This window comes from Gobio gobio, assembly GCF_949357685.1.
Source record: "Gobio gobio genome assembly, chromosome: 14".
NCBI classification, from domain to species: Eukaryota; Metazoa; Chordata; class Actinopteri; order Cypriniformes; family Gobionidae; genus Gobio; species Gobio gobio.
Window position 1 is genome coordinate 28,654,645 of NC_137107.1, and position 26,091 is coordinate 28,680,735.

The window sequence follows — 26,091 nt, forward strand, 5'->3', positions numbered from 1 at the left end:
AAATGAAATAGAATTGGTCCGGACACTTTTTGTTGAGGTGAGAACAGCTGTTTGTCTTTTTTGTGAGTTTTTTTTCTTCCTTTCTTTCTTTTTTTGTGTGTCTGAAGTAAAGAGGCAGTCCAGCCCATGCACAGGACAATACTTGAGACAACTGCCGTCTCATTGGAAGGTGCACATCTTCACATCTGGGACTGCCACAAAGACCAAAATGATCTGCGTTATTTTATTTCTGAATCTTATTGCATCATCAATTGTGGTGAGTCAGTGTAAGAAACCTTTCCATTCTGTCAGCAGTAAATAATGTATATTATCTTTAAATCTTAAAGTGTTTATTTAACTTGTCATTAAATGGGATACATATTTTCTAGAATGCGTAGTATTTCAGTTTTATTATAATAAAATGCATGAACATAAAACAACACATGGTACTTACATAACTGGTAATTAATTTCTTGTTCCATGTATAATACAAATAATACTTAATATTTTAACAAATATATGTGACCCTGGATCACCCTGGTCATAAGAGTCAATTTTATTTTTATTTTTATGTTTTATTTTTATTTTTAGAATTTGTTAGGATAGGACAATATTTGGCCTAGATACAACTATTTGAAAATCTGGAATCTGAGGGTGCAAACAAATCTAAATATTGAGAAAATCGCCTTTAAAGTTGTCCAGATGAAGTCCTTAGGAAAACATATTACTGCTAATAATACATTTTTATACATATTTACGGTATGAAATTTACGACATATCTTCATGGAACATGATATTTACTTAATATCCTAATGATGTTTGGCATAAAAGAAAAATCGATAATTTTGACCCATTCAATGTATTGTTGAGTATTGCCGTGCTTATGACGGTCCAGGGTCACATATTGTACAAATTATTAGTATTGCAAATTAATATTTTGTATGATGCACATCTTGTTAATATGTAAGAATGTGTGGTATATTTTGTTTGTCTTAACAGAATACCAGCGGAACTCATCGCAATGAACCTGCTATATTATCTGAGTCTGAGTACGTCTCTCTTCAAGGTCAAAATGAATATTATCACAGAGATGGAGGCAAAGACAAGTGCACTATGCCATGTGAAATGACTGCAAAGCTAATGCGTGATGAAAAACATTCCTTGTGCAGTAGGTGTTTCATTTTTAAATATTTTTTGTGCATACATTGTGATATATTTCATAGTTTTTACATTTAATCTTGCTTTGTAAGCCCTTCGATTTCTCACTTTCTATTCACTCATTGCGGAACAGAGTTTTATGCAGTTTGTGTATCTTAGGTAACCTCCAGCATACCATGGTATCATATACAAGAAACACCAGGAAGCTGATCAGAGATCTCATTGATGAACAGCAGAAGGCTTTGGAATTTCTCTCAAGCCAGGTATTCTAAAATCTCCAAACTGCATATCCTCTTCTGCGTTCTTAAACATATTGCTTTGATTTCTTTTCTTAGATAATGGAGCTTATGGCCAAAGTAAACACGCTCAGTTCAGATGTGCAGAGAAGCAACAGTGACATATTTTCCTTGAAGCCCATGGAGTCCCACGGTAAGATGATTGACATCCTGTCAAACTTTCTGCTAAATATTTATCATTTGCACATCCTCATAATTAATTCCTTTTCATTCCACAGGGAAAGACTGTAGTGATATCAAAGAGACGCTAGGTGTCGTGTCTCCAAAAATCCCTAGTGGAATTTATATTATTCAGCCAGAAAACACAGATGTTTCATTTGAGGAAAGTACCTCCTTTTAGTTTTGTTAAAAAAATGTCCAACCACAGGGATTTTAATCTAAAAGCAAATCAAAAATGTTTTTTTGGTTTGCATGTGAAGAATTAATGGTCTTTAACTGTCCATCTAACAGGTGTTCTGTGAGATGGATTACATGGAAGGTGGATGGACAGTAATCCAGAGACGGACCGATGGTCTCACTGACTTCAAACGGATGTGGTCACAATACTTGGATGGATTTGGACACTTACCAGGTACAGTAAGTCAGTTAATTTGTAAATCAATGAATGAATTAACAAGCATTGACTTTATATGTCTCTGAAGGTGAACACTGGTTGGGCTTGAGGAAGATCTTCAATATTGTGAGTCAGAGGAACACACGTTTCCAGCTGCATGTGTCCCTGGTCTCGCAAGATGATTCCACAGCCTATGCTTCATACGACAATTTCTGGCTCGATGATGAAACCAAATTCTTCCAAATACACCTTGGCAGATATGCTGGTAGTGCAGGTCAGCCACTTGCAAATATTATTCCCAAATTTAGCACAGGAAATGCAAATAATGTATACAAAATCCTGCAGAAGACAATTGCGCAATCTGGAAACCATACTGAAATCCAGTTAAACCTTTTGTGTTAACCTGGATTTCTTTTTCCTGAAAATGTTAGTTAATGTGGTTGCATTGGACTAAAACTTACAGACACAGTAAAAAAATATTACAAATATATCTATGTTATTGTCACATTGGATTACAATTTTTTTATCAACTTGTTTTCTTTCAATTCGGACAGGGTTTTCTATTCCTTTGTGGAAAAGAATGATCTTAGGTATCAGGTAAATGTTCTGTTTTCCTTTTTTTGATTTTAACTTAGTTCTATAACTGCATTTAAAGGGATAGTTCTCCCAAAAATCAAAATTCTGTCATCATTTACTATTTTTTTTGCAACTATGAGTTGCTGTTGTGACGTCACATTGTATGTATAGACTCACTCCCTTGGTCAAAATCGAGGGGTTGAGTATCTGTATGAATAAACTTCCCTTGATGAAGTTGAACGCACTTCACAATGGCGTCAGGGATTCCGCCGAGGGGAAGTGCTTAGGGAAGTTTGCGAGTGTATGGCTGTGTCCGAAATCGCACACTCTCTTTCCCCAGAAGGTACTTTTTTTTTAACAAGTATTAGGCTTCTTCACAACCGCTATAGAAGTGTGTTCTATATGAATGTGTGTAGTATGAATATAATCTGGACGTACTACATTCCCCATGTTGTCATGTGTCCAACCAACATCAGTTGTGTCGCTTCTCTGCCATTTATAAATCCTCTCCTGTGGCCTGTACTGTTTTTCGCCTACTGTATAAGTATGTGATTTCGGATGCAGCCAGTCTAAAAGTGGAGTTAAATTCACCTTTAGTTCTCTTTGTTCCTGTTTCCTGTCTATATTTGACCTACACTATTAAAGATAAAGGTTCTTTATTGGCATTGATGGTTTCATGAAAAACATCCATGGAACTTTTCCATTCCACAAAAGGTTCTTTACACTGGGAAACTATTGTTCCAAAAAGAAATTCAAAACCAGTGATAATTGAAAGAAAACAAGTTGACAAAAAGATTTAATCTAATATATGGCGATAATACATCAATTATTTACAAGTAATTTAAAAGTCCGGTCATTTTTGACCAGGAACAGCAAATTAGGTAAAGCTCAAGGATTAAATATTTAATGTGTTTCTCTTTCTCTCTCTTAAGGTGATGCTTTTCGAGGGTATGACCAAGAGCAGAATCAAGATACGGCCCCTTTCAGTACCTCTGACGTTGACAACGATGGTTGTTCTCCATTCTGCACGTTTGCTGATAAAGCTGTTGAGAGCTGCAGTGAGAACCAGAACAACACTGGATGGTGGTTTAACCAGTGTGGCAAGGCAAACTTGAATGGCTCACCACTGGACCAAGACCTCTCCACCCAGTCACATATCCACTGGGATACCTGGACCAAAAACGGCACGCTTGTCCAAATCAAATCAGTGACTATGAAGATCAGGAGAGTAGAGATCCCCAATTCAAAATAAATCCATGAAGATGATGTATTAAAATGGAACTAAATATAATTTGGAGGAAGAACTTGCACTTCTGACCTGTGGGGAATTTTTTTTTTAATGGGAATAAACCTTTTGGCATTCTGATTTAGTCCACCATGCCTTTTAATCCTGGGTCACTGCCCAACATATTCATACTAATCTTTTCATTGTTATGAATAAAGGGATTTGTGTTATTACTAAAATGTTTTATTTACATGGAACACTGCTAGATTAAACCAAATAATTCAGTCTGAAAGAAACTGTCAAACTATCAGCACTTGAAATTCCCAGAAGCACTTTTTTTAATTGACTGTTACTTGGTTTCCACAAGACTTTATTAAAAAACTATGAAAATATGAACTCATTTTATTTAGCATTTATTTAAAAACAATATATAATAAACTGAGCAATTCCAATTCCTCACACCATCAGTGCTCGGGCCCTAATGATATGAAGTGACACTGTCGTGAGAGTTATTAAGTCACGATTATATAGTCACCTTGCAAGATTTAAGTTATAAATTCACATGATTGGATATACAGAAACAAGATTCCAAACAAATCATAAGGTGAATTCCGGTTGATTGGGGCACTTCAATTATAGCTGTGATGAAAAACACTCAATCAGTATATAGCCCAAAGAACAGGTAATGTGTTCCTAAAGGTATTGACTGTCATGAGCTCTTCAGATGACCAATCACTTTGAAATAAAGGCAAATAGCTCTGTCGCAATTGACGTGGGTGGCCTGTTGTTTGTCCCGATTCATTGGCAGGACAAAGATAATTAACACCCTTAAAATAAGCTGCGTAGTGTGTGGGCCGCTATTAGCATCACTGTCCTTAGGTAAATATGTCAGTCGTTATGTGTGTATATGTTAAACCATCTGTACTATGTCTATTTAGAGCAAAGAATCCTGCCAAATTTTGTCCTGCCAAAGACTAAACAAAAAATCCAGCTCTGCTGAAGCGTTACGTGCAGCAGGACCTTGCCCTGGACCTATGTGGGAGTCACTGTGAGAGAGTGGAGGGAACCAGATAACACCATGATATGAACATGAGAAGTTAGTATTTTTTGGTATTGCACAAAAAAGGATTATTATTTTAAAGGAGACATGTCCTGTATTTTAAAGGAGTATTATCCTTGATCAGACATGAAGTTCTCCATTGTTTAGAACGCAAAGGTTCCTTCTTACTCACAGAACCACCCAACTAATTTATGGAAAATTAGATGCAAAAATGTCTTACTCAAATCATCATTCTTATGACGTCACAACACCTTTTCTTTTTGTGTGGACAGGGCACCCTTTAGTTTTGGCTCACTTCTATCCTTGATATGAGCATGAAACGTTTAAAAAAATAACTTTGTAAGTGTATGGTACGTTAGACAAGTGATCAGCTTTTTTTCATTTACACATATAACATGAAGACAGAAATCTAATTTTAAAGTCAAGTCAAGTCAACTTTATTTATATAGCGCTTTTTACATTGCAGATTGTTTCAAAGCAGCTTCACAGTGTTAAACAGGAAAATAATGCAACAGAATTTGATTCGGCTGTACAGCCGCTCTGGAAAAAACGGTGATGTCATCTAGCTCATTTCAATTATCATACAGTGACAATGTAGTGTCCCCCAACTGAGCAAGCCAAGCCAAAGGCGACAGTGGCAAGGAACCAAAACTCAATCAGGGCATAATGGAGAAAAATAAACCTTGGGAGAAACCAGGCTCAGTCGGGGTGCCAGTTCTCCTCTGGCCAATTAACAAACAGTTTATGATTATTATTCAGTCATCACGCCGGAGACGGGTTTATTGAGGATGCTGTATCGATGAGGCAATTTCAGGGGGAGTCTAATTGACACGGCCTCTGCAGACACTTCAGGGATGGGTTGGTCATGTGCAGGTCCACCACCTGATCTGGATACGGCCCGGATATGGCTGACTGCAGTAAACCTCAGGATAAACAGAGAGACTAACATTAGCGTAGATGCAATTCTTTTTATGATGCAACGAGTACATCAGGTGTTATGGGAAGTGTTCCCGGTTCCGGCTGACTTAGTTAATGCAGCCTAACAATCATTTAATTGAAAAAATTTTTTTTTTATGTGTATGCCATAGTAAAGAGATGTGTTTTTAGTCTAGATTTAAAAAGACAGAGTGTGTCTGCTTCCCGAACAATGCTAGAAAGACTGTTCCAGAGTTTAGTTGCTAAATAAAGCAAATGATCTACAGAATGTCATTAGAAAGGAAATACTGCAATGAAAACAGTAAAATCATAAAATATATCAGTAAAATATAATATATATAAATTATTCCTGTGATGGTAAATCTGAAGCAGCCATTGCAGTCTTCAGTTAAATTGCATTTAAAAATCCACTTGATTTAGTTTTGAATATAGGCATGATTGTATCAACATATGACTACATTAATACATGAATGCTTATAGTACTCAGTCACTGATGGAGGACTCTGATGGAGGAGAGTGTGAACAATGCTGGTAAATGGAGGTTTGCCAATCATAACAGAGATCATTTACAAAAGTTACAGTAAAAACAGCTTGCATAACTTTCAGGATCATAGAGAGGGTGGGAAATGGTCATGTAAAAAGAAATGACAAGAAACCGTGTTAAAAGTTGACTTTAGTGTGGAAAAATGCTACAAAAGTCTATAATATAGCCCCTTTAAGATGATTTACAGACTTTATGTTTTAGACTTTAAAAATATGTTTTAATGATAATAACAAAAAATGTGATCCAACCATTTATTAGAGAAAAAAAGTTGTTAACACTTTACAACAAGGTTTCATTTATTAACATTAGTACGTAAACTAAGAATGAACAATACTTGAACAATACTACAGCATTTATTAATCATAGTTAATCTTAACTGCAACATTTACTAATACATTATTAAGACCAAAAATATGTTAACATTATAATTAATGCACTGTGCACTAACAGTCATTTTTTAGGATTCTTTACCTAACTGAAGTCTCTGAGATCCTGACACCTTGCACTTCTGGAGACTCCAGGTAGGTTGCAGCTTTGGAAAATGGTGGCGCTGGAGACTAAAGGGTTCCTGATGGTTTCACCCTTAATTCTTCACCTTAATTCTTAATTCTTTTGCAGTTAACAGGTGTCTTTTCTTCACCACCTGTTTTTGTCAGATCCTGCTGACCCAACGAGCATTTCACTGTCCAATGGTCATGCCTTAACTGCAATGTCTAGTATTGCATTAGTATTGCATCCTTCTCATGGGCATTTAATACTTTTTGACTTTTCAGTCTGAGTTAAATCTCTTTTTTGGCTCAATTTATCTGTAAAAGAAAACATGCCTAATAATTCTGCACACCTGAATATAAGGTGATTTTCATTTCCAGCCTTCATGAACAATTATATATCACTTATACATTATTAAATACTAAATCAATAGTAGTTATTAGGATTACTGTGGTTTGGAATTGGTCAAATGTGCCTGGAAAAAAAATATGATCAGAAAATCAACGTGCCTAATAATTCTGCACTCCCTGTAGTTTACACTTTAGTCTAATTCTCACTATAACTAACGTTTATTGATCAATAAACTCCTAATAACTGCTTATTAATAGTGAGTATGGTAGTTGTTAAGTTTAGGTATTAAGGGATGTAGAATATGATCATGCAGAATAAGGCATTAATACGCTCTAAAAAAAAAAGGTTGGATTAAAAACAACCCAAATTGGGTTTAAAATGGACAAACCTAGCAATTGGGTTGCTTTAACCCAGTGAATGGGTTGTTTTATCCCAGCGGTTGGGTTAAATGTTTGCCCAACCTGCTGGGTAGTTTTATTTAACTCAACTATTGTTTAAAAATTAACTATATTGCTTGCTTAAAATGAACCCAATATATGTTGGAAATTAACATGAATGTTTAATAAATAAAAATTATTAATACGTTTAATGAATAACAATTAAACAATACACATTTATTAAATTGCTTATTAATAAATGTTCACCTTTTGATTATTATTATTGCCTCTAGTAATTACTGTATGTCTGATTTTTAATTTCCAACTTATTTTAGGTTCATTTTAAGCCAGCCATATAGTAATTTTTAAACAATAATTGGGTTAAATAAAACTGCCCAGCATGTTGGGCAAACATTTAACCCAATCGCTGGGTTAAAACAACTCAATTGCTGGGTTTGTCCATTTTCAACGCAGCTTGGGTTGTTTTTAACCCAGCATTTTTAAGAGAGTATGTGCTGATTACTATGTGCTAAGTACTATAAACAGCCAATATCAGTAATATGCATGCTAATAATAAGCAACTAGTTAATAGTGAGAGTTGGACCCTAAACTAAAGTGTTACTGAAAATATAACCTAACATGAGCAAAGATTAATAAATGCAGTAAAATATTTTGTTCATTGTTAGTTAATGCAAAACCTATAATAACAAATGAAAACATTGTAAAGCGTTACCAATGTTTCATTTCTGGCATAGAAAATATCTACAAAATCGTATTGCAGTAAGCCTTGGGCCGATTAACATTTAGTTAGCATGTCCTTAGAAATAATACAAATAGTCTAAAAATAGTCACACTGATGGTCATCCGTATCAGGGCCTATCAACATCAGAATAGAAACAAGACAGTGGCTTCCCATGACCCACTGTGTGGGTTACCTTTTGACCCATCGGTTTGGCTCACATACTCAGTTAGATTTTTGTGGGCAGTATACTGACCACTGCAGCACGTACACATTTAGTCTGTACACACACGTACACACACACACATACACACACACACACACACACACACACACACACACACACACACACACACACACACACACACACACACACACACACACACACACACACACACACACACACACACACACACACACACACACACACACACACACACACACACACACACACACACACACACACACACACACACACACACACACACAGATGTGAGACTGTGGGAGAAAGAATGCCAGAGAGAGGCAAAATAAAGAGAATCAAAAGTGTGATGTCGCCACTGAATGTTCATGATGATTGGTCAGTCTGGAATTCCATTGAAGGCATTTCCCACAGTTTACAGAGAGCTGGATGTTCGTAATGAACACACAGGATGTAGAGGTTTATTGGGAACGCTGAAATAGACCCAAAGGGATTCTACATCTGCACTCCGTCACTTGAGTTTTGATTTTGGAAGCTGGAAGCAGATTTTAATCATGATTCCTAATACAAACAGAGAGGAATATACAGTGACAGTGTTATTTTGAAAGGTGAGGGACTTGCATATGGCATTTCTGCGATTTCTTATTTGATTCTTCAAACTAAAAATGTTACTAATCAAGAAAATGAATGGATAATGTTAACTGTCTAATGTTGAAATTAGGACTAAATGCTTTCAATTTCATTTAGTTTGACCAAATAAACCGAGCAAGGAAGAAGAAAAAAAATAATTTATACGTTTTGTAAACCAGCATGAAGATTGTTACATTCTTCATTAATAGCCAATGTGTGGAAAACAACAGTTAGAATTCCTCTGTGCTCTGCACTATCTCAAGAGTTTAAACGGGAACATAACAAAGGCTGTAGAGGATGGTGACTTGCCAGTGTGTAGCGCACACTCAATCACTCACAGCTGGATGTTTGGATAACAGGATGTGTTAGCTTTGGTGTATTCACATTTAAGACGTGAACTGCCTCAGTTGAAAGTATGAATAAAAGGAGACCAGGTCTGGAGGACAAAAATCAATCAAAGTATCACACAATTGAAAAGAGGAACAGAAGTAAAGACAATCTACTGATGAACGAAGACTTTGGTGAGGACTCTTTTGGCAGTTATGGACACTACCATGGGTGAGTTGGTCAAGGTTCTGTGTATTTAGTGAATGTTTAGTTGGCATTGCCTTCTGAGATAACATGTAGTTCAATGTCCTAACCGGAAACTCTCACGCAGTTCAATGTAATATTTGTGCACTGGTTTGCTCATTTAAAATGTCAGTTTTCATTAAACAAGCTCATTACAAGCTAGTAGCGCCAGTTTAAAAGTTTATCATGCAAGTCAATGGCATGGATGAATGTAAATAACATGTTTAGCACAGCTATGACTATCAAACAATGTTTGCAAATATTTGTATAATAGTTGATAGCCTAACACTGTAAACAATAGCGAACATACTTTTACATAGAACCAATGTGCGCTTGAATAATAGATTAATAAATAAAATTATACTATATATACGTTTTTGATATGTTTTTTCATTGTAGAGAGAACCTGGCCCGACAGGCGCTACCCAAGAGCCGAAGGCAGGCGGTGCGGGGGGCAGCTTACATGTTCAATGCACATCCAAACAGCCTAACGCCTTTGGAGGAACGTTTTCTTGATGCCGCCGAGTATGGAAACATACCTGTCGTGCGCAGGATGCTTGAGGAGATCCCTGGGCTGGATTTTAACTGTGTGGACTACATGGGCCAGAATGCATTGCAGTTGGCAGTGGCAAACGAACACTTAGAGGTGACAGAGCTACTGTTGAATAAAGACAACCTGTCGCGCATTGGGGATGCACTATTGTTAGCCATCAGCAAAGGTTACACCAGGATTGTCGAGGCCATTTTGAGCCACAAAGCTTTCGCCGACTACAACAGACTTACAGCGAGCCCCAGTCAGGCTCCAATGCACGATGACTTTTTTGCGTATGACGAAGATGGCACGCGCTTTTCTCATGACGTCACTCCAATCATTCTAGCATCTCACTGTCACGAATACGAGGTCGTGCACATTCTTCTGGGAAAGGGTGCTCGCATTGAGCAGCCACATGACTACTTTTGTGCCTGCGACACCTGCAATTACCATCAAAAGTACGATTCTTTTTGCCACTCCCGCTCGCGTATCAATGCCTACAGGGGATTGGCCAGTCCAGCGTACCTCTCTCTGTCCAATGAGGATCCTGTGCTGGCTGCTCTGGAGCTCAGCAATGAGCTCGCCTCTTTGGCGAATATTGAAAAAGAATTTAAGGTATAGCAATACAATCCTATTGACACAACCCAAAACTGTTCGTCATCTAAAGAGTTAGTTCTCTCAAAAATGAAAAATCCAGTGATTACTTACTCTATTTTGTTCCAACCCTGAAGATTATAGCCTACTGGCAATTGTTTTTCATGTAAATCAAAAAAGTGAGCATTTGTGTGATGAGCTCTTTGTATAAAAGAAGAGTGCTTAATTGTATGTTCACTTGTAGAGTAGCCTACTTAAAGTATATTTTCTTTTTTTTTTTAAAGCTGTACATGCAGATAATTTAATAATAATGAAAGAAAGGACCACTCAAGAGTGATTACAGAGAGTACACTTTCTTTAAAGTGCACTTTGTAATGCTATCAAATTATCAAAGTTTTAAAGTACAATTTAAATAATTATGTTTTGAAAATATTTTGTCATGCTTTAAAGAAGTAGAGTTATTTTTATGTGTTGACTAACATACTAAAGTCAATGTAGAGTAGGCCTACTTAATTATAACTTAACTGTAGTGTTATTTGGTTTTACTCGATATTTACATTTTAAATATACTAAATTGCAATTTCATCATTACAAATGTTCAATAACAAACATATTTAAAGACATACATTGTTCAATAGAAATTACATTAAAGCATATTTTAGCTGACCATAAATGCTTGTACATTCAGCAGTAAACTTTAACCATATTTCCGACAATAGAAGTAATTGTAAAATGACATATAAAGATGTAATCAAGTCTTAATTAAGTGGGTCAAAAAAGCAGCCATTATTTCAGATAATTGCATTTAATATAAATGTTAATTGCAATTAACATGCAGTTAAGTGTCTGAAAACGATTCACACTTAAGTATATTCTTTTAAAGTAGTATCGTAAAATGTACTTCTTTACTTTTCGCAAAGGCGGGCTGAAATTTAAGTCATTATTCACTGAAAATCTCAAATGTGGAAGCAGGTTTGACAACAGTGAGATGTGACCAATCAACATTGACAATTGTGTGTCACATGACCAATCGCTATGCTGCATCTTAGAATATCTAAAAGTGCACATGACATATGACAATTACAGTGGAGGGAAAGATAACCAATTAGATTTGTTCATCACATAAATCAAACAAATAGAATCATAAGACTTGGATTTTATGCTGGTTTGTTGTCATTTTGGAGCTTGACGGCCATTACTTTCTTCGGCGTTTCTCTTTTTTGTTTTCCACAGAAGAACTCTCATAGAATTTTCATTTTGGGTGAACTATTATTCTATTATTCTTTGTAATGATGTATCTTCATCTTCATTTATCTTCCTCAGAATGAATATAGGAAACTTTCTATGCAATGCAAAGACTTTGTTGTGGGGCTTCTGGACCTGTGTCGGAGCACAGAGGAAGTGGAAGCCATTTTGAATGGTGAAGAGGACGACACTTTAGAACTGCCTGGCCGACCAAGTCTCTTTCGCTTAAAACTCGCAATAAAGTATGAACTGAAAAAGGTAAATATATATATATAAAAATCAGAAATCGTATAATCTTTTAGCCTTCTAATTCTATCATAAACACTTCTTTTTAATGAATTTGTCCCAAACAGTTTGTTGCCCATCCTAACTGTCAACAACAGCTCTTATCAATATGGTACGAAAACCTGCCTGGACTCAGGCAGCAGACCACAGCCATTAAGTTCCTAGTGGTTTTAGGTGTTGCAATGGGACTCCCCTTTCTTGCTATGGTGTATTGGGTGGCACCATGCAGCAAGGTAAGTTGTTCACAAAAAAAGGTGTGCTGGTTAAAAACCAGATGTATTGCATAGCAAACATACAGTACATGTCTAAAGAAGCAAAGGCTTGACTCATCCACTGAAATCATTACTCTGTAAGACTGTTCCCATGGTTGTAAATTATAGCAATGCTTAAAATATCCACCGTATCCTATGAGTCATGATATTGTTGATAAGCATATCAGGCTGATAGTGATAAGCAGTAATGTACACAATAGAAGAATGCATCCATAGCACTTGAAGTCTTTTGTTTATCACACCACGATCAGTAAAAAATGCTGTTACCAACAGATGGGAAAGATCATGCGTGGCCCTTTCCTTAAGTTTGTGGCACACGCGGCCTCCTTCACTATTTTCCTTGGCCTTTTGGTCATGAACGCTGCAGATCGCTTTGATGGGACAAAGCTGCTTCCAAATATGACCATTCATGACTATCCGACGCAGCTGTTTCGTATGAAAACAACTCCCTTTACGTGGATGGAAATGCTCATCATTTTCTGGGTCATAGGTTTGTTTCTGACTGATTTTTAACTAGTCAAAGGTTACTACTCTACTACAGTCTGTATTTAGAGAACGAAATGTACAGTTCATTTCCATGTCCTAGGACAAACGACTTGTTGCAACATTAATTTCTCTGTTTTTATGTCCTTCTCTCAGGGATGATTTGGGCAGAGTGTAAGGAGATCTGGTCCCAAGGTCCAAGAGAATACCTGCTTGAGCCTTGGAATTTGCTAGACTTTGGAATGTTGGCCATTTTTGTGGCATCCTTCATCTCAAGGATAATGGCTTTCTGGCATGCATCTGTAGCACAACGCTATGTCGATGAGCACTACACCGATTTAACCAATGTAGCTTTGCCTTTTGAGGTGGGATACTTCCAGTTGGGTGAGTGACTGTCCTTTCAAGTCAGGCAAAATGACAATCTAATACAACAAGCGATCTGCATAAATTATCTTTTTTATTCCAGCTCGGATCGACTGGCTCCCGTCTGATCCTCAGTTAGTTTCAGAGGGCTTGTACGCCATTGCAGTGGTCCTGAGCTTTTCTCGAATTGCGTACATCCTGCCAGCGAATGAGAGCTTTGGACCACTGCAGATATCTCTGGGACGAACTGTGAAGGACATCTTCAAGTTCATGGTTATCTTCATCCTAGTCTTTCTGGCTTTCATGATTGGAATGTTCAACCTCTACTCATATTATCGGGGTGCTAAACAGAATGAAGCTTTCACAACGTGAGTAAAAATAAGTATATTCAGTATATTAAAAAAAATATTTTAAATTGTAATTGTTTCACAATATTTCGATTTTTATAGTATTTTTAATCAAGTAAATGCAGCCTTGGAGAGTCTTATAATGTAATATATTAATTAGTGCTTGGCAATCGATTAATCGTGATTAATCGTGATTAACCACATCCAAAATAAAAGTTTGTGTTTACATAATATATGTGTGTGTACTGTGTATAATTATTATATAAATACACACATATGCATGTATATATTTAAGAAATATTTGCTTGTATATACTGTATATATATTTATATAATTTATCTTATATATAAATATAAATATTTTATATATACATGTATATACAATATATACATGCATGTGTGTATATTTATATATACATAATAATTATGCACAGTACACACACATATATTATGTAAACACAAAAGTTTATTTTGGATGCGATTAATCGTGATTAATCGATTATATTATTATAATAAACGCATCTCTTATGAAAAAAGGAAATGTTCCTTAGTTTGAACGTCCATCAATACATGTCTTCTTTGTCTTTTTAGTGTAGAAGAAAGCTTCAAAACACTGTTTTGGGCGATATTTGGCCTTTCTGAGGTCAGATCAGTAATCGTGAACAATGGACACAAGTTCATCGAGAACATTGGCTATGTTCTCTATGGAGTTTACAATGTCACAGTGGTCATCGTCCTACTCAACATGCTCATTGCCATGATCAACAGTTCCTTTCAGGAGATTGAGGTACTTTGTCTTCTTAGTTATTTATTTTTAAGAGCTGATGACATTATAAATCTTTGTGCAGCACACCAAATGGGATCTGTAATTCTGCGTTTAAGACTTTGTGCTGATGAAGCACTCCAACGAAGAGGTTTTTGCTTACTATGGAAAAAACAACCTTATCTCTATTCTCTTCAGAATAGGATAATTATTCTGACTGCTTAGTTTTAATTGAATTAAACAATTTTCTTCTTACCTCTGCATATCTGAATTGATTCATTTGTCGCTTTAAGTATTCAAAATATTAGTGTTATCCTAACGTCTTGCAGGATGATGCAGATGTGGAGTGGAAGTTTGCCCGGGCCAAGCTCTGGTTCACCTACTTTGAGGAGGGCAGGACTCTCCCTGTGCCTTTTAACTTGGTTCCCAGTCCCAAGTCTGTTCTGGGTCTGGTGATGGGGACTAAGAGTCTCCTGCGGGAGCTTTTTGACAGACACAAAGCCATTATGAAGGGGTCTGAGCTCAGTGAGGTGAGGCAAATCCCCTTTGATTCTGCAGTAGAGTAAGCAAAGTAGTTAAGTCAATTTGTATCATTCATTTACAATCACTAATCCATTTATGTTGCTCTTGTGATTTGTTGGATCATAATTAAGTTGGGACAGAGCAAAACTTGCAGGGACAAGAATCTTCCTAGTTCCAGTCGATATCAGGCATGTTTACTTGTTGTTGTTTTTATACACTGAATATTTATAATAGATCTGAATATGGTTCATATTTGCTCTTTGATGTGTACAGAAAATTATGAAGCGTCTTGTTAAGCGATACATCATCAAAGCTCAAAATGACAAAGAATGTGATGAAGTCAATGAGGGTGAGTGTGTATTTAAGCTTTCATTAAAGGAATTATAATTTTGTTTACAACTTGTTACACATGGCCACTATTAACTCATTAATAGCAAAACAAGTATGTATCTCAATTGTTTTTTAAAGATTCCTACTTTTGTGTCCCACTGAAAAAAACTAAACAAAGGGGTCTGGAATAACATGAGTGAGAAGGAATAATGTTGTGTGTGTGTGTGTGTGTGTGTGTGTGTGCGTGTGTGTGTGTGTGTGTGTGTGTGTGTGTGTGTGTGTGTGTGTGTGTGTGTGTGTGAAATAGGTTTGAATATACTCAGAGTTTTATGATTCATATATTTCATAATTCAGACTGAACACTGTGTTACAGGTGAACTGAAGGAGATTAAGCAGGACATTTCAAGCCTTCGCTATGAGCTGCTGGAAGAAAAGTCACACAACATGGAGGAGCTGGCGAAGCTCGTGAGGACACTTAAAAAAAATCTCTCTCAGGACTGCTTGATATTAAAGTCTAACTGAGGAAGTCAGACAACAGTGTTTTTTTATTTTACAGAAGCATATAATCAACTATTTATCAAGCAAGACAATTTGCACAAGGACTACATGTGGTTTCACATGCTTCTCTGCCTTTGCCTGCTGCTTTAACAGTACAAAGAAAAGCTATTGATCTTTCCATGACTGTGAAAAAAGTGATATTCTGTGTTTCTGTTTTGGTGATACATGATACATGTATCATACATATGCATTTACTGTTAAGATGATTTCTGTTAGTAAGTACCCTTCAAAACTCGAATTCACATTCAACAAAAAAGTTTAGTTTGTTAGTTGTTTAGTTTATTCTTTTTTACTCTGTTAAATTTTTTTATATATAAGGGCTGTCAGTCGATAAAAATATTTAATCGCACGATTGTCCTGAGTTAACTTGTGTTTAATTGCACATTTTTATCAGTTCTACATGTACCTTAAATTTATACTTTTCAAGTTTTTAATACTGTAATCAACATGGGTATGGACAAATATGGATGCTTTATGCAAATGTATGTTTATTAGTGAAACCATACTCAACAGAGCTTGAAGACAAGACATGTATCAAATGTCATAGTCTATTAGACACATGAAAAAGAACAGAAATAACAGATTCCCATTACTTTTCTTTCTTTGCAATTTACTTACACAAGCCTGTTTACATTTTCGCAAGACAGCTCACTTCTTCTGAACATGCAAAATGTACATGTATTATTACTGAAACAACCCTAAACATAGAGCATTAAGAACATAGACATGTTTTTCAAAGAACTTTGTCTATTAAAAGCATGGAAAAAGACTTCTCTTTCTTTGCACTGAGCCAGTTGCTCAAACAGCTCCTGTTTACATTTTCAGATGACAGGGCAGCTCGCTTTTTCTGAACATGTCCTGACCTATGGTCCTGACAGTGAAACAGCTCTCTGCATCATATATGCTTCGCCATATAAACTCGAGTGCTGCATTGATAACTTAATTCATGTTGACAATAAATGCAGACAACTTTTGTCTTGTCGACAGAACCATCAGACATCTTTTTGTATATGAATTTTCCGTTCAGAAGACCCCTTTCTTTCTCCACTTCTGTTTGCTGCTGAATCCTATCCGTCTATGGCATAGGTCTACATACATCTCTCCAAGACGGGCTAGGCCACGGGTCAAACAGAAAATGCGCACTGCATTAATCACGCTAAAATGAATTTGCGTTAATGCGTCATCTACGCGTTAATTTTGACAGCTCTAATTAAAATATATATATATATATATATATATACACACAGTATATATATATATATATATATATATATATATATATATATATATATATATATATATATATATATATATATATATATATATATATATATATATATATATATATATATTAGTGGTGGGCCGTTATCAGCGTTAACGTGCTGCGTTGAAATGAATTTGCGTTAATGCGTCATCTACGCGTTAATTTTGACAGCTCTAATTAAAATATATATATATATATATATATATATACACACAGTATATATATATATATATATATATATATATATATATATATATATATATATATATATATTAGTGGTGGGCCGTTATCAGCGTTAACGTGCTGCGTTAACGTGAGACTCTTATCGGGCGATAAAAAAAATATTGCCGTTAATCTATTCTCAAAGTTGGGTTGGGAGCTGGGTCTATACTACGCAAGCTATGATGACTTTCACCTTGATATTTTAGCGCGGATGTATACCTAGCCTAATTGCACTGTAGGGGGCGAGAGAACGAGTCTTTGAACCTGTGTGTATGCCTACTAGTGTTGTCAAAAATATCAATATTTCTATATGTATCGATACGATACGATACTCATTTTCTACAGTATCGACATATCAGCTGCACTCTCCTCTCCGACCGACAGTGAGTTGACATGCACCCGCCTCCTCTCATTCAGTCCGGTTAAACATGGCGAACACGTGTTTTTTTTTTTTTTTTTGCGAACACGTGTTCTGCTGGATTTTTCCTCATGACAGCGTGTTAGTATTGGTGTGACCGGTCTGAATTTCGTGCGGGGTTGCACATAACGTTAATTCTACTAATTCCCGCAGATTTCGCGCTCGCATCTGAAGCGCACACACATACCGTAATAAAGCCGCCTGTGACTTACAAGTGCAGAAATTAGCTCCTTTTTCCATCTTATTAATGGTCAAATACACTCAAAAATGTCTCAATGCTCATCTTGGTGAGTTTTAACGTAAACACAGTCGTAACCATAGATATCCATAATAAAGGCTAGATGTCTCGTGCGCGCTGCTGGCCAATAAAGGTAGTTGTCCGCACATGGCGGCCATCTTGTCACAGGCAGCTCGCTCACTCGTAACATTGTTTTTATGGGTGCTTGCACTTTTTAAATAACCATAACTTGCAAAATTTTCTACCGATTTTCAAACTGTTTGGTTTGTTATAAACTAGGGATGCCACAATTCTCAATATAATATTGAACCGTTCGGTACGGCATTCACGGTTCAATACGCGCTTGTGAATTGCGTTTTTTTTCGGTTTCACATTTAATTAATTCTTTTTCTACAAATTCTATAATTTGCCTCCATCCCAATACTGAACAACGGGACATACATTCACATCACACGTTAGTGGTAGAGTTATACTCACGGAACACTATAGTTATTCACAATCACGAAAGTTCATTATTTGCATGCGTTTTAAAGCCTTGCCGGTTTCATTCGCGTACGCGGTTTTAACATGCGCTTTTCAGAGCGCGTGCACTAAAAGCCTGTCAAACACGTGATTACAGGACTAAGTAGTCGTCTTACTGCGCTAATACTGTCAAATACACACAAGGTTAACATAAACACAGTCGGTTATGTCTAAAGTGAAAGTAAAACCGCAATCGTGTCTGTATATTAGATGCACGCAGGTCTTAAATTGACAACAGGGCAGTAGTGAACACGCGGTCCTTAAAGGGACAGTTCACCTCTAAAATTATGTCATTATTTACTCACTCTAATATTGTTCCAAACCTGTATTCATTTCTCGATGACAGAATTTTCATTTTTGAGTGAAATATCCCTTTAATGTTAATACAACAACAAAAGACAAAGAGAAAATCCCTCACTGCTCTTGACTGAAAAACTAATACAGTAGCTAAGAATCAATGTATATTTTATAGTGAAGTCTATGTATTGTTTTATTTTTACATTCATTCATTCAATTTCATACTTAAATGCTGCTGTACTGCTCTGAGCTGCCAGTGTAAATCTTTATATATATTTATTTTATATTATACAATACACTAGGAATGTGTACAAGGGTTTTTTAAGTAAAGCTTTAAGTTTAAGTAAGGTTTTTCAATTCTTTTAAGTAAAATAAAGAAAGAGTATTGCAATAAAAAAATAGTCTTTTCTCTCTTTAACCTCTTGCTGTTCCTGTATAGAATAGCAAAAAATGTATGTGACAAGCCATCAGAACCGAAACGAAAACCGTGGTTAAAAACCGAGGTATGTATTGAACCGTGGACTAACTGTATTGTTGCATCCCTATTATAAACGTCAGAGATGTAGTTATGACAATGCATACTTATGAAAAATTATTCATAATTTGTTCAAGCATTCATAATTATAGCCACGTTAATAACGTTTGTAAGAAACCAAACCATTTGTAAATCCGTCAAGATTTCAGTGAGATAAGAGTATTTGTGTTCATGCAGATCACCCGCCTTATCAGGTACCACAGAGCCCTGCCTGTGACAAGATGGCCGCCGGTGATGACGTTAGAGGCTCCGCCGTAAGACATCTAGGCCTGGTTTCACAGACAGGGCTTAGACTAAGCCAGGATTAGGCCTTAGTTCAATTAGGACATTTAAGTAACTTTTATAAACGTGCCCAAGAAAAAAACATTACTGGTGTGCATCTTGAGATAAAACAATGCCACTGACATATTTTAAGATTTGTCCGTGCAAGATTCTTTCAGTTAAAACAGCTCAAACATGCATTTTAGTCTAGGATTAGCTTAAGCATTGTCTGTGAAACCGGGGGCTAGCCTTTATTATGGATATGGTCGTAACCAGCTCACGGGAACAGTGTTTGGGATCCATGCGTGCGTCAGGTCTTAAAGGGACAGAAATTATTTATTATTCAAACTACAAAATGACAAACGATCACTTGCGAGCACACATATTCTGAATGCCTTCGGCAGAATTCAAATGAGCCATTTTAATCTAGATTAATTCCAAGATTACAGTGAGATTAATCTAGATTAAAAAAATGTCTCTATGCCCACCACTAATTATATATATATATATATATATATATATATATATATATATATATTTGTGTGTAATTTATGCCTATAAAAACTGCTCAACCTACGCAGTGATTGTAGCTAGGCGAACAATTTTCTGTTGCTGGAAATGACCTCCAATCACAAATGTGATCACATTATCTAATATATCAACATAATTTCCCCTCAATTACATAGGCCTGGATTCACAGACAGGACTTAGATTAGTTCAGTTAGGATATTTAATTAGCTTTCATACGTGCCTTAGAAGAAAAAAAAAACATTAGGGCTACTGGTGTGAATCTTGAGGCAAAACAATAGCGCTGAGCCAGTGCAAGTCGTTCAATTAAAACAGTTCAAACATGCTTTTTTTTTTTGTCAGGGACTAGCTTAAGCCTTGTCTGTGAAACCGCCTGGGAGATAAAGTTCTGTTCAAACATAAAAAAATTTTGTTGTTGTATCAAGATAAACTATAATGGGACAGCCCACTTTTTCAATGTCATATCCCTTTTCTCCACAGGGACTCTTAATATAACTCTTTAATGCTTTTCTGTTTTCTCCTTTTTGTGTAACGAGAATTTCTGTTAAAAAAAGCATGAGAGGAACTCATGAACATTTACATGTTAAATATCAACCACAGTGTGTCAATTGCTGTTCACATGTTGTAATGTCAATTGCAATCTTGTAATTGCATTTCCATTCTGGAAATCCCTTGACTTTCAGATATTTGGACATTGATGATGTCAGATAGAAAACCTCATATCCATCCAAAGTGCAGGAAAAATCCACTTTACAAGCCAATGATACCACAGGGGAAGTTTATTTACACACTTGGGTGTATTAGTCTGATATTTTTTTGTAATATTGTGTCATACTGATGTACTGTTCAGTACAAAGGTAAAGTGAAGTAATGTTTTCAAATGTCTAAATGTGGAATTTTTTGTCACTTTTCATGTTCTCTCAACAGTATATAGAATACAAAGCAGGCTTAAACTAAGAATGCCTTTTAGATTTAAACTGAGGTGGCAAACACCAATGGATGGAGACAGACTGACATGAACAGGTTGATACACAACAAAAAGAAACCAATCATGTTTTCAGTAAATACATGTTATGGGAAAATTTAATCATAGCTAAACATTGCGCATGAAATGTTTATTGATTTGCATATATTCATACAGAACCAGCTTACTGGGTTAAAGGTCATATACAGAATATAGAGAACACGTTCTACGCTCAGAGGTCAGGATGGCCTAAACGTAGGGATCAGAGTTAAAATGAACAGCACACTTGGGATTTGAGCAAGTGCTGCTTTTCTTGTCATGTGTGGAAATTTACAGGAGGAGTGACTTTGTTTGGTAAACTGATAAAAAGCTGAGTGCTGTTATGTCTAGTTAGTGCAATCTGCAGACATTGAAGATGGCTGTATGACTGTGACTCATTTCTTGCAAGAAATTAAATCTTTATAAAGACAATTGGGCAATGTTTTGTCTCTTATTCAGTAATGCGGCGATAGTAGAAATTTTGCCACGACAGGTGTCAGAAGCGGAGATTCCATGGATGTGCCTTCTGGACCCCGGGAGCGGATGGTGACTGATCATCCTGGACTTTAGAGTCACAGCTCTACCCCGACATATTGAGGGAGAGAGGCCAACCGCTCAGGGGGTCCGGAGGGTCCGACCACTGGAACAAACAAACCCAAGGTGGCAACGGGACGCTTCTGGTAAGAGACAAACTTAAAATTCGGGGAATAATTTTGATGAATAGAATTTGTTTAAATTGAAAATTGAGTTAAGTTGAAAATTTAAATTGGGGTGGATAAACCATAGTGGGGTCTGACTCTGTGGCGAATGCAACGTGATTGAGTTGTTTATGGGATAGAAACTGAAACCATGTGGGCGAATAAAATGAGAATGCAACGTGATTAAAATTTTGAGAATTTTGAGATATCACGTGGGCGAGGAGACCATGCTGTGAGCCGGTTTTGGGCTATTGGGAGCCAATAAGAGAGGACACTATTGGGAGTGTCCGCCCGTCTGGTCTTGGGTGAAGAGATCAGATCTGAACGGAGACGTCCCACAGATTCATTAGCGTACGCTAGAGGGGAAAAAGCCACAGAGACAGACAGCCAGTATGGGGAAGTCCCAAAGCAAGCTAGCTGAATATGATACACCGGTATTTTGTCAAATGAGAAAATTATATGGGAAAATGCATGCAAGACAGAGAAGCAAATTAAATATCATGATTTCCCAAACAAGGGAACACCAGACTGAAAGTGGTGAATGAGTATCATGATTTCCCAAATAAGGGAACACCAGACTGAAAGTGGTGAATGAGTCAGTTGAAGAGGGGAGATAAACTGAAGGCCTTTGTGGGAAATGTATGTGAGAAATGCGAACAAACAGAAAATTATATGGGGAAAATGCATGCAAGGCAGAGAAGCTAATTAAATATCAAGATTTCCCAAACAAGGGAACACCAGACTGAAAGTGGTGAATGAGTCAGTTGAAGAGGGTAGATAAACTGAAGGGCTGATTATGAACATTGACTAAATTCTGGCTAACATTTTGAGGGATACGATCGGTAATTTGATTAGCCGGTATAAAGATTTTGAGATGAACAAGAGCAAACGCTGTAAGCAGCTCCGCTCTGAAGCCCTAACTTCAAAGGAAATTGGTGGACCAGTGAAGGAAATGGGCAGAAATGTTTTTATTGTAATTGGAAAGTTGATCAGCAACTTGACTGGCTACAAACAAAGAGAGAACAAGAAAATTCCAATTTCTAGATTTTTGTGTTTATTCATTAATTTGTAAAATGGGTTAGGTGCAGTACACCCGAAGGGAAAATCCCAGAAGTGACTGAGATATACAATTGAGTAACTAAAAGTGATGTTGGTGAAAAAGCAGATAGCACCCTAAATTGCAAGCCATTGTCTGTTTTATTGGACCCCGAGCGAGCTCTGTTGTCAGACAGACTGCCACTTTTGGAGCACACAGGTTGCTGAACGTTGCTCCATAAGCTAAAAATGAGAGTGTTTTAATTGTGGTCAGCAGGGCTATCGTGGACGTAAATGTCTTCGAACACCCATAAGGCGTAGAAAGTGTGGCAGATCAGGCCACCAGACTAAATTCTGTAAACGAAACGCAGTAAAAAGAAAGAAACAGAGATTTACACTCTAAGAAAATGAGATAACAATAAGGCTTATAAAGTCTTTGGTGATTATTTTTGAAGGAAGGATTTGAGATAATTTTAATATGAGGTTAAAATTAAAAATAAAGATGATAAAACGTGCTGCAAAGATATATAAATCCTGATTAACCAAGTTTTAAATGAAACCTATACAATAAATATGTTCTTGCTCTTCTCACTTTTGCAAAACTCTGATAATGATGATTTGATAGAATATTGGGTTGTTGAAGTAACTATAGGCAAGTTAAAATGTTGAAACCCTAGAAGTTGATGTTTTGGTTTCAAAAGATGAGCTTGTGCTGAGCTGAAATAAACAATTTGTTATCTGAATCTGGAGAGATTATGATCATTTGAAAATGTCATTTCTGGCAAAGGATAGAGTTAAAAGGAAAATGTCTGATGTTTATTTGAAAACAATTTTAATTTCTAGTCAGATCTTACACTGAGCTAGTGTGAAGAGTGAAAAGTTTATGAAAACGCAGTGTACCAGCCCTGAAGGCCTCAGAGTCTTTCTCTCATCCCAGACCAGCTCAAAGCTGATATCTGAGCCTGTGCCAGAAAGATATTGATGAGTAAAAGCACAGGGCATTATGTGAACATAATAGACAGTTATTTGTTAAGATATAAAAAAAGGTGCCATCAAGAGGGCAATAAGACATGTATTAAAAATACAGACTTTTAATGAACTGAAAATAACTTCTGTCTGCTCTTAGCCTTCACCATGTACAGAACTGATGGCCTTAGTCACAGATGTAGAAGAACATTAAAATGAATGGACAATTGTTTTGGCTAAATTCACTGAAAATAATCTAAGCACTGCTATGGGGCAGCTTTGAAGAAGTGATTAAGTTGTGTTAACTTGTCTCCATGTTTTTACTAATTTGAAAGCAGACATGATGTGATCATGATCTGGTGACTTTTGAATGCACTTTCCAAGAGGCTCCAGAAAATATCTGATCCTGTTGAGGGTCAAAGATCTCAAACGATGACGAGGTGGGCACGATGTGGTTTTTCCCGATGACGGGTAAGACTTCCTATGGCCTGACGGGGGGCAACCCAAGCCAGGGAAATCACGATAAGTCATCTCGGACCCCCCCGGGAAAAAAAAAGAAAAAAAATGGAGGGGGTTTTATGTGAGGTGTGTATGAGAGGTGAGGCAGATGTCTGTGAGGCCAGCAGCGTCACTAGTGTTGGGAGGAGAAGCTGTGTTTCGTAGGGGCCAAGGTCAACACTGGACACAGCAGCCCCTGCCCTAATATTGGCCCCTCTATACCGCTCACCAAATACAGCATAAATTGAGAGCCAGGAAACACCCTGAAGAAAAGAGCTAAGATTGGCATTTAAGAGCCAGCTGAGACCAGCTGTGATTGTGATTGAAAACTTTGTGGAACAGAACAAAATTTATTTGAATCAGTAAAACTGTATGATATTGAACTAATATGTCTCTATCATAGTCTTAATCCTGCAGGTCATTAGGATGGCAGAGGATCATTTGGAGACATGGTGATGTCTTTAAGAGGACGGCTTTTGAAGTTTAAAGAGAAGTTCTGGATAACAGAGGTATCTAAACTAAAGATAACTTGAAACAATTTCACAGTATAACTTATTGCATGTTCCAATTTGAAAGTTAAACAGTTAAATTTCTAAACTTTGTGAAGGATTAATGAATTAAGGGTTAGTGAATTTAACATTATAGTAAAAGTCTTAGAAGACTGTTGAAAAGATAAATGTGGGTGAGAGAAGGAGAGAGAGACTGCTTCAGTGGAACAAGGGATTGTACTCTGTCTGCGATCTGAGACAAAACAAAAACAATGATATCAGAACAAAACAACCGAGCAGACTTTTCGAAAAACAGATTCGTAATGAACAGATTTGAAACAGGTTAAGAAACCATGTAAAAGCACATTTTGAGAATGAGCAGTTCATATTTATGTGTCCTGCTTGAGTGTAGTGTGCCATTAACCTCTGGAATGAGTGTTTTTATCATTACAGATGGGTTAGTTATAAGTGAGACGACAAACGCTAAAGAAGCTGATTATTCTGAACGAATCTGGTGAAAAGATGATCCAGAACATGGACGAGCTTTAAATGGATTGGTATCCAGCTCAGTCTGTTAATGGTAATTATGACTACTTTGTCATTTATGATGTTGTTTTTGAATAATCTATGGATTAGTGCATATGTTAAAGCGGAATAGTTAAAGATTGCCGCCCATCATGGGTTTAACACCCTTGTATAAATTCAACAGAGGGTCGGAGGTTAAATAATGTCAATTGATTAAGAAAGGCAAATGTAAATTTTATAGACTGGACGGCAGAGACAAGGAGACAAATTAACTGAAGTCACACTATCTAAATTATCCAGAGACTCCCTAATATTTATGAAAGTTTAGAGGGCGAACAAAGGGAAAACTTATAAAAAAGAAAGAGTTTTATTTTATGTTTCCTCTGAACGGAGGCATGACATTAGATGTCTAAGAGAGCTTCTATTTGTGTATTAAGGGCTGAAGGAGCAGGCAGAGAAGTCTTTCTGTGTGACTGGGATTGAGATAAGAGGAATATAATATTTATGTTTCTGCAAAGCAGTAAAGATAAGAAACAATAATGATCACATGGTGCATCTGCAGACGAGCTCTTTAATAGAGGAATGTGACAAGTTAAAACAGAAGAGAAATAGCCC

At 36.6% G+C, this 26,091-nt stretch overlaps 2 protein-coding genes across 2 annotated transcripts; both read left to right on the forward strand.

Moving 5' to 3' along the window:
* The first annotated feature begins 2 nt into the window (after nucleotides 1-2).
* Nucleotides 3-4,181, forward strand: angptl5 (angiopoietin-like 5). Its single transcript, XM_079835451.1, has 8 exons — nucleotides 3-256; nucleotides 979-1,147; nucleotides 1,297-1,400; nucleotides 1,473-1,566; nucleotides 1,652-1,753; nucleotides 1,882-2,004; nucleotides 2,075-2,260; nucleotides 3,495-4,181. The coding sequence occupies exons 1-8, from the start codon at nucleotides 209-211 to the stop codon at nucleotides 3,812-3,814; spliced, it is 1,146 nt and encodes a 381-aa protein (XP_079691577.1). The 5' UTR covers nucleotides 3-208; the 3' UTR covers nucleotides 3,815-4,181.
* Nucleotides 4,182-8,882: 4,701 nt separating this feature from the next.
* On the forward strand, nucleotides 8,883-16,740 carry trpc6a (transient receptor potential cation channel, subfamily C, member 6a). The gene is made up of 13 exons (XM_079835215.1): nucleotides 8,883-9,673; nucleotides 10,085-10,832; nucleotides 12,135-12,314; nucleotides 12,410-12,574; nucleotides 12,887-13,103; nucleotides 13,253-13,480; nucleotides 13,563-13,827; nucleotides 14,397-14,592; nucleotides 14,898-15,098; nucleotides 15,222-15,278; nucleotides 15,364-15,439; nucleotides 15,794-15,885; nucleotides 15,977-16,740. Exons 1-13 carry the CDS (start codon nucleotides 9,531-9,533, stop codon nucleotides 16,088-16,090), a joined length of 2,682 nt encoding a protein of 893 aa, XP_079691341.1. The 5' UTR covers nucleotides 8,883-9,530; the 3' UTR covers nucleotides 16,091-16,740.
* The last annotated feature ends 9,351 nt before the right edge of the window (nucleotides 16,741-26,091 follow it).

Coding starts and splice junctions, on each gene's coding strand:
- angptl5 (XM_079835451.1), top strand. CDS start 209: ATGATCTGCGTTATTTTATTTCTGAATCTTATTGCATCATCAATTGTG. Junction 1,754..1,881: donor AAACACAGATGTTTCATTTG/AGGAAAGTACCT, acceptor TGTCCATCTAAC/AGGTGTTCTGTGAGATGGAT. Junction 2,261..3,494: donor CAGATATGCTGGTAGTGCAG/GTCAGCCACTTG, acceptor CTCTCTCTTAAG/GTGATGCTTTTCGAGGGTAT.
- trpc6a (XM_079835215.1), top strand. CDS start 9,531: ATGAATAAAAGGAGACCAGGTCTGGAGGACAAAAATCAATCAAAGTAT. Junction 12,315..12,409: donor TAAAGTATGAACTGAAAAAG/GTAAATATATAT, acceptor TGTCCCAAACAG/TTTGTTGCCCATCCTAACTG. Junction 13,828..14,396: donor CAGAATGAAGCTTTCACAAC/GTGAGTAAAAAT, acceptor TTGTCTTTTTAG/TGTAGAAGAAAGCTTCAAAA.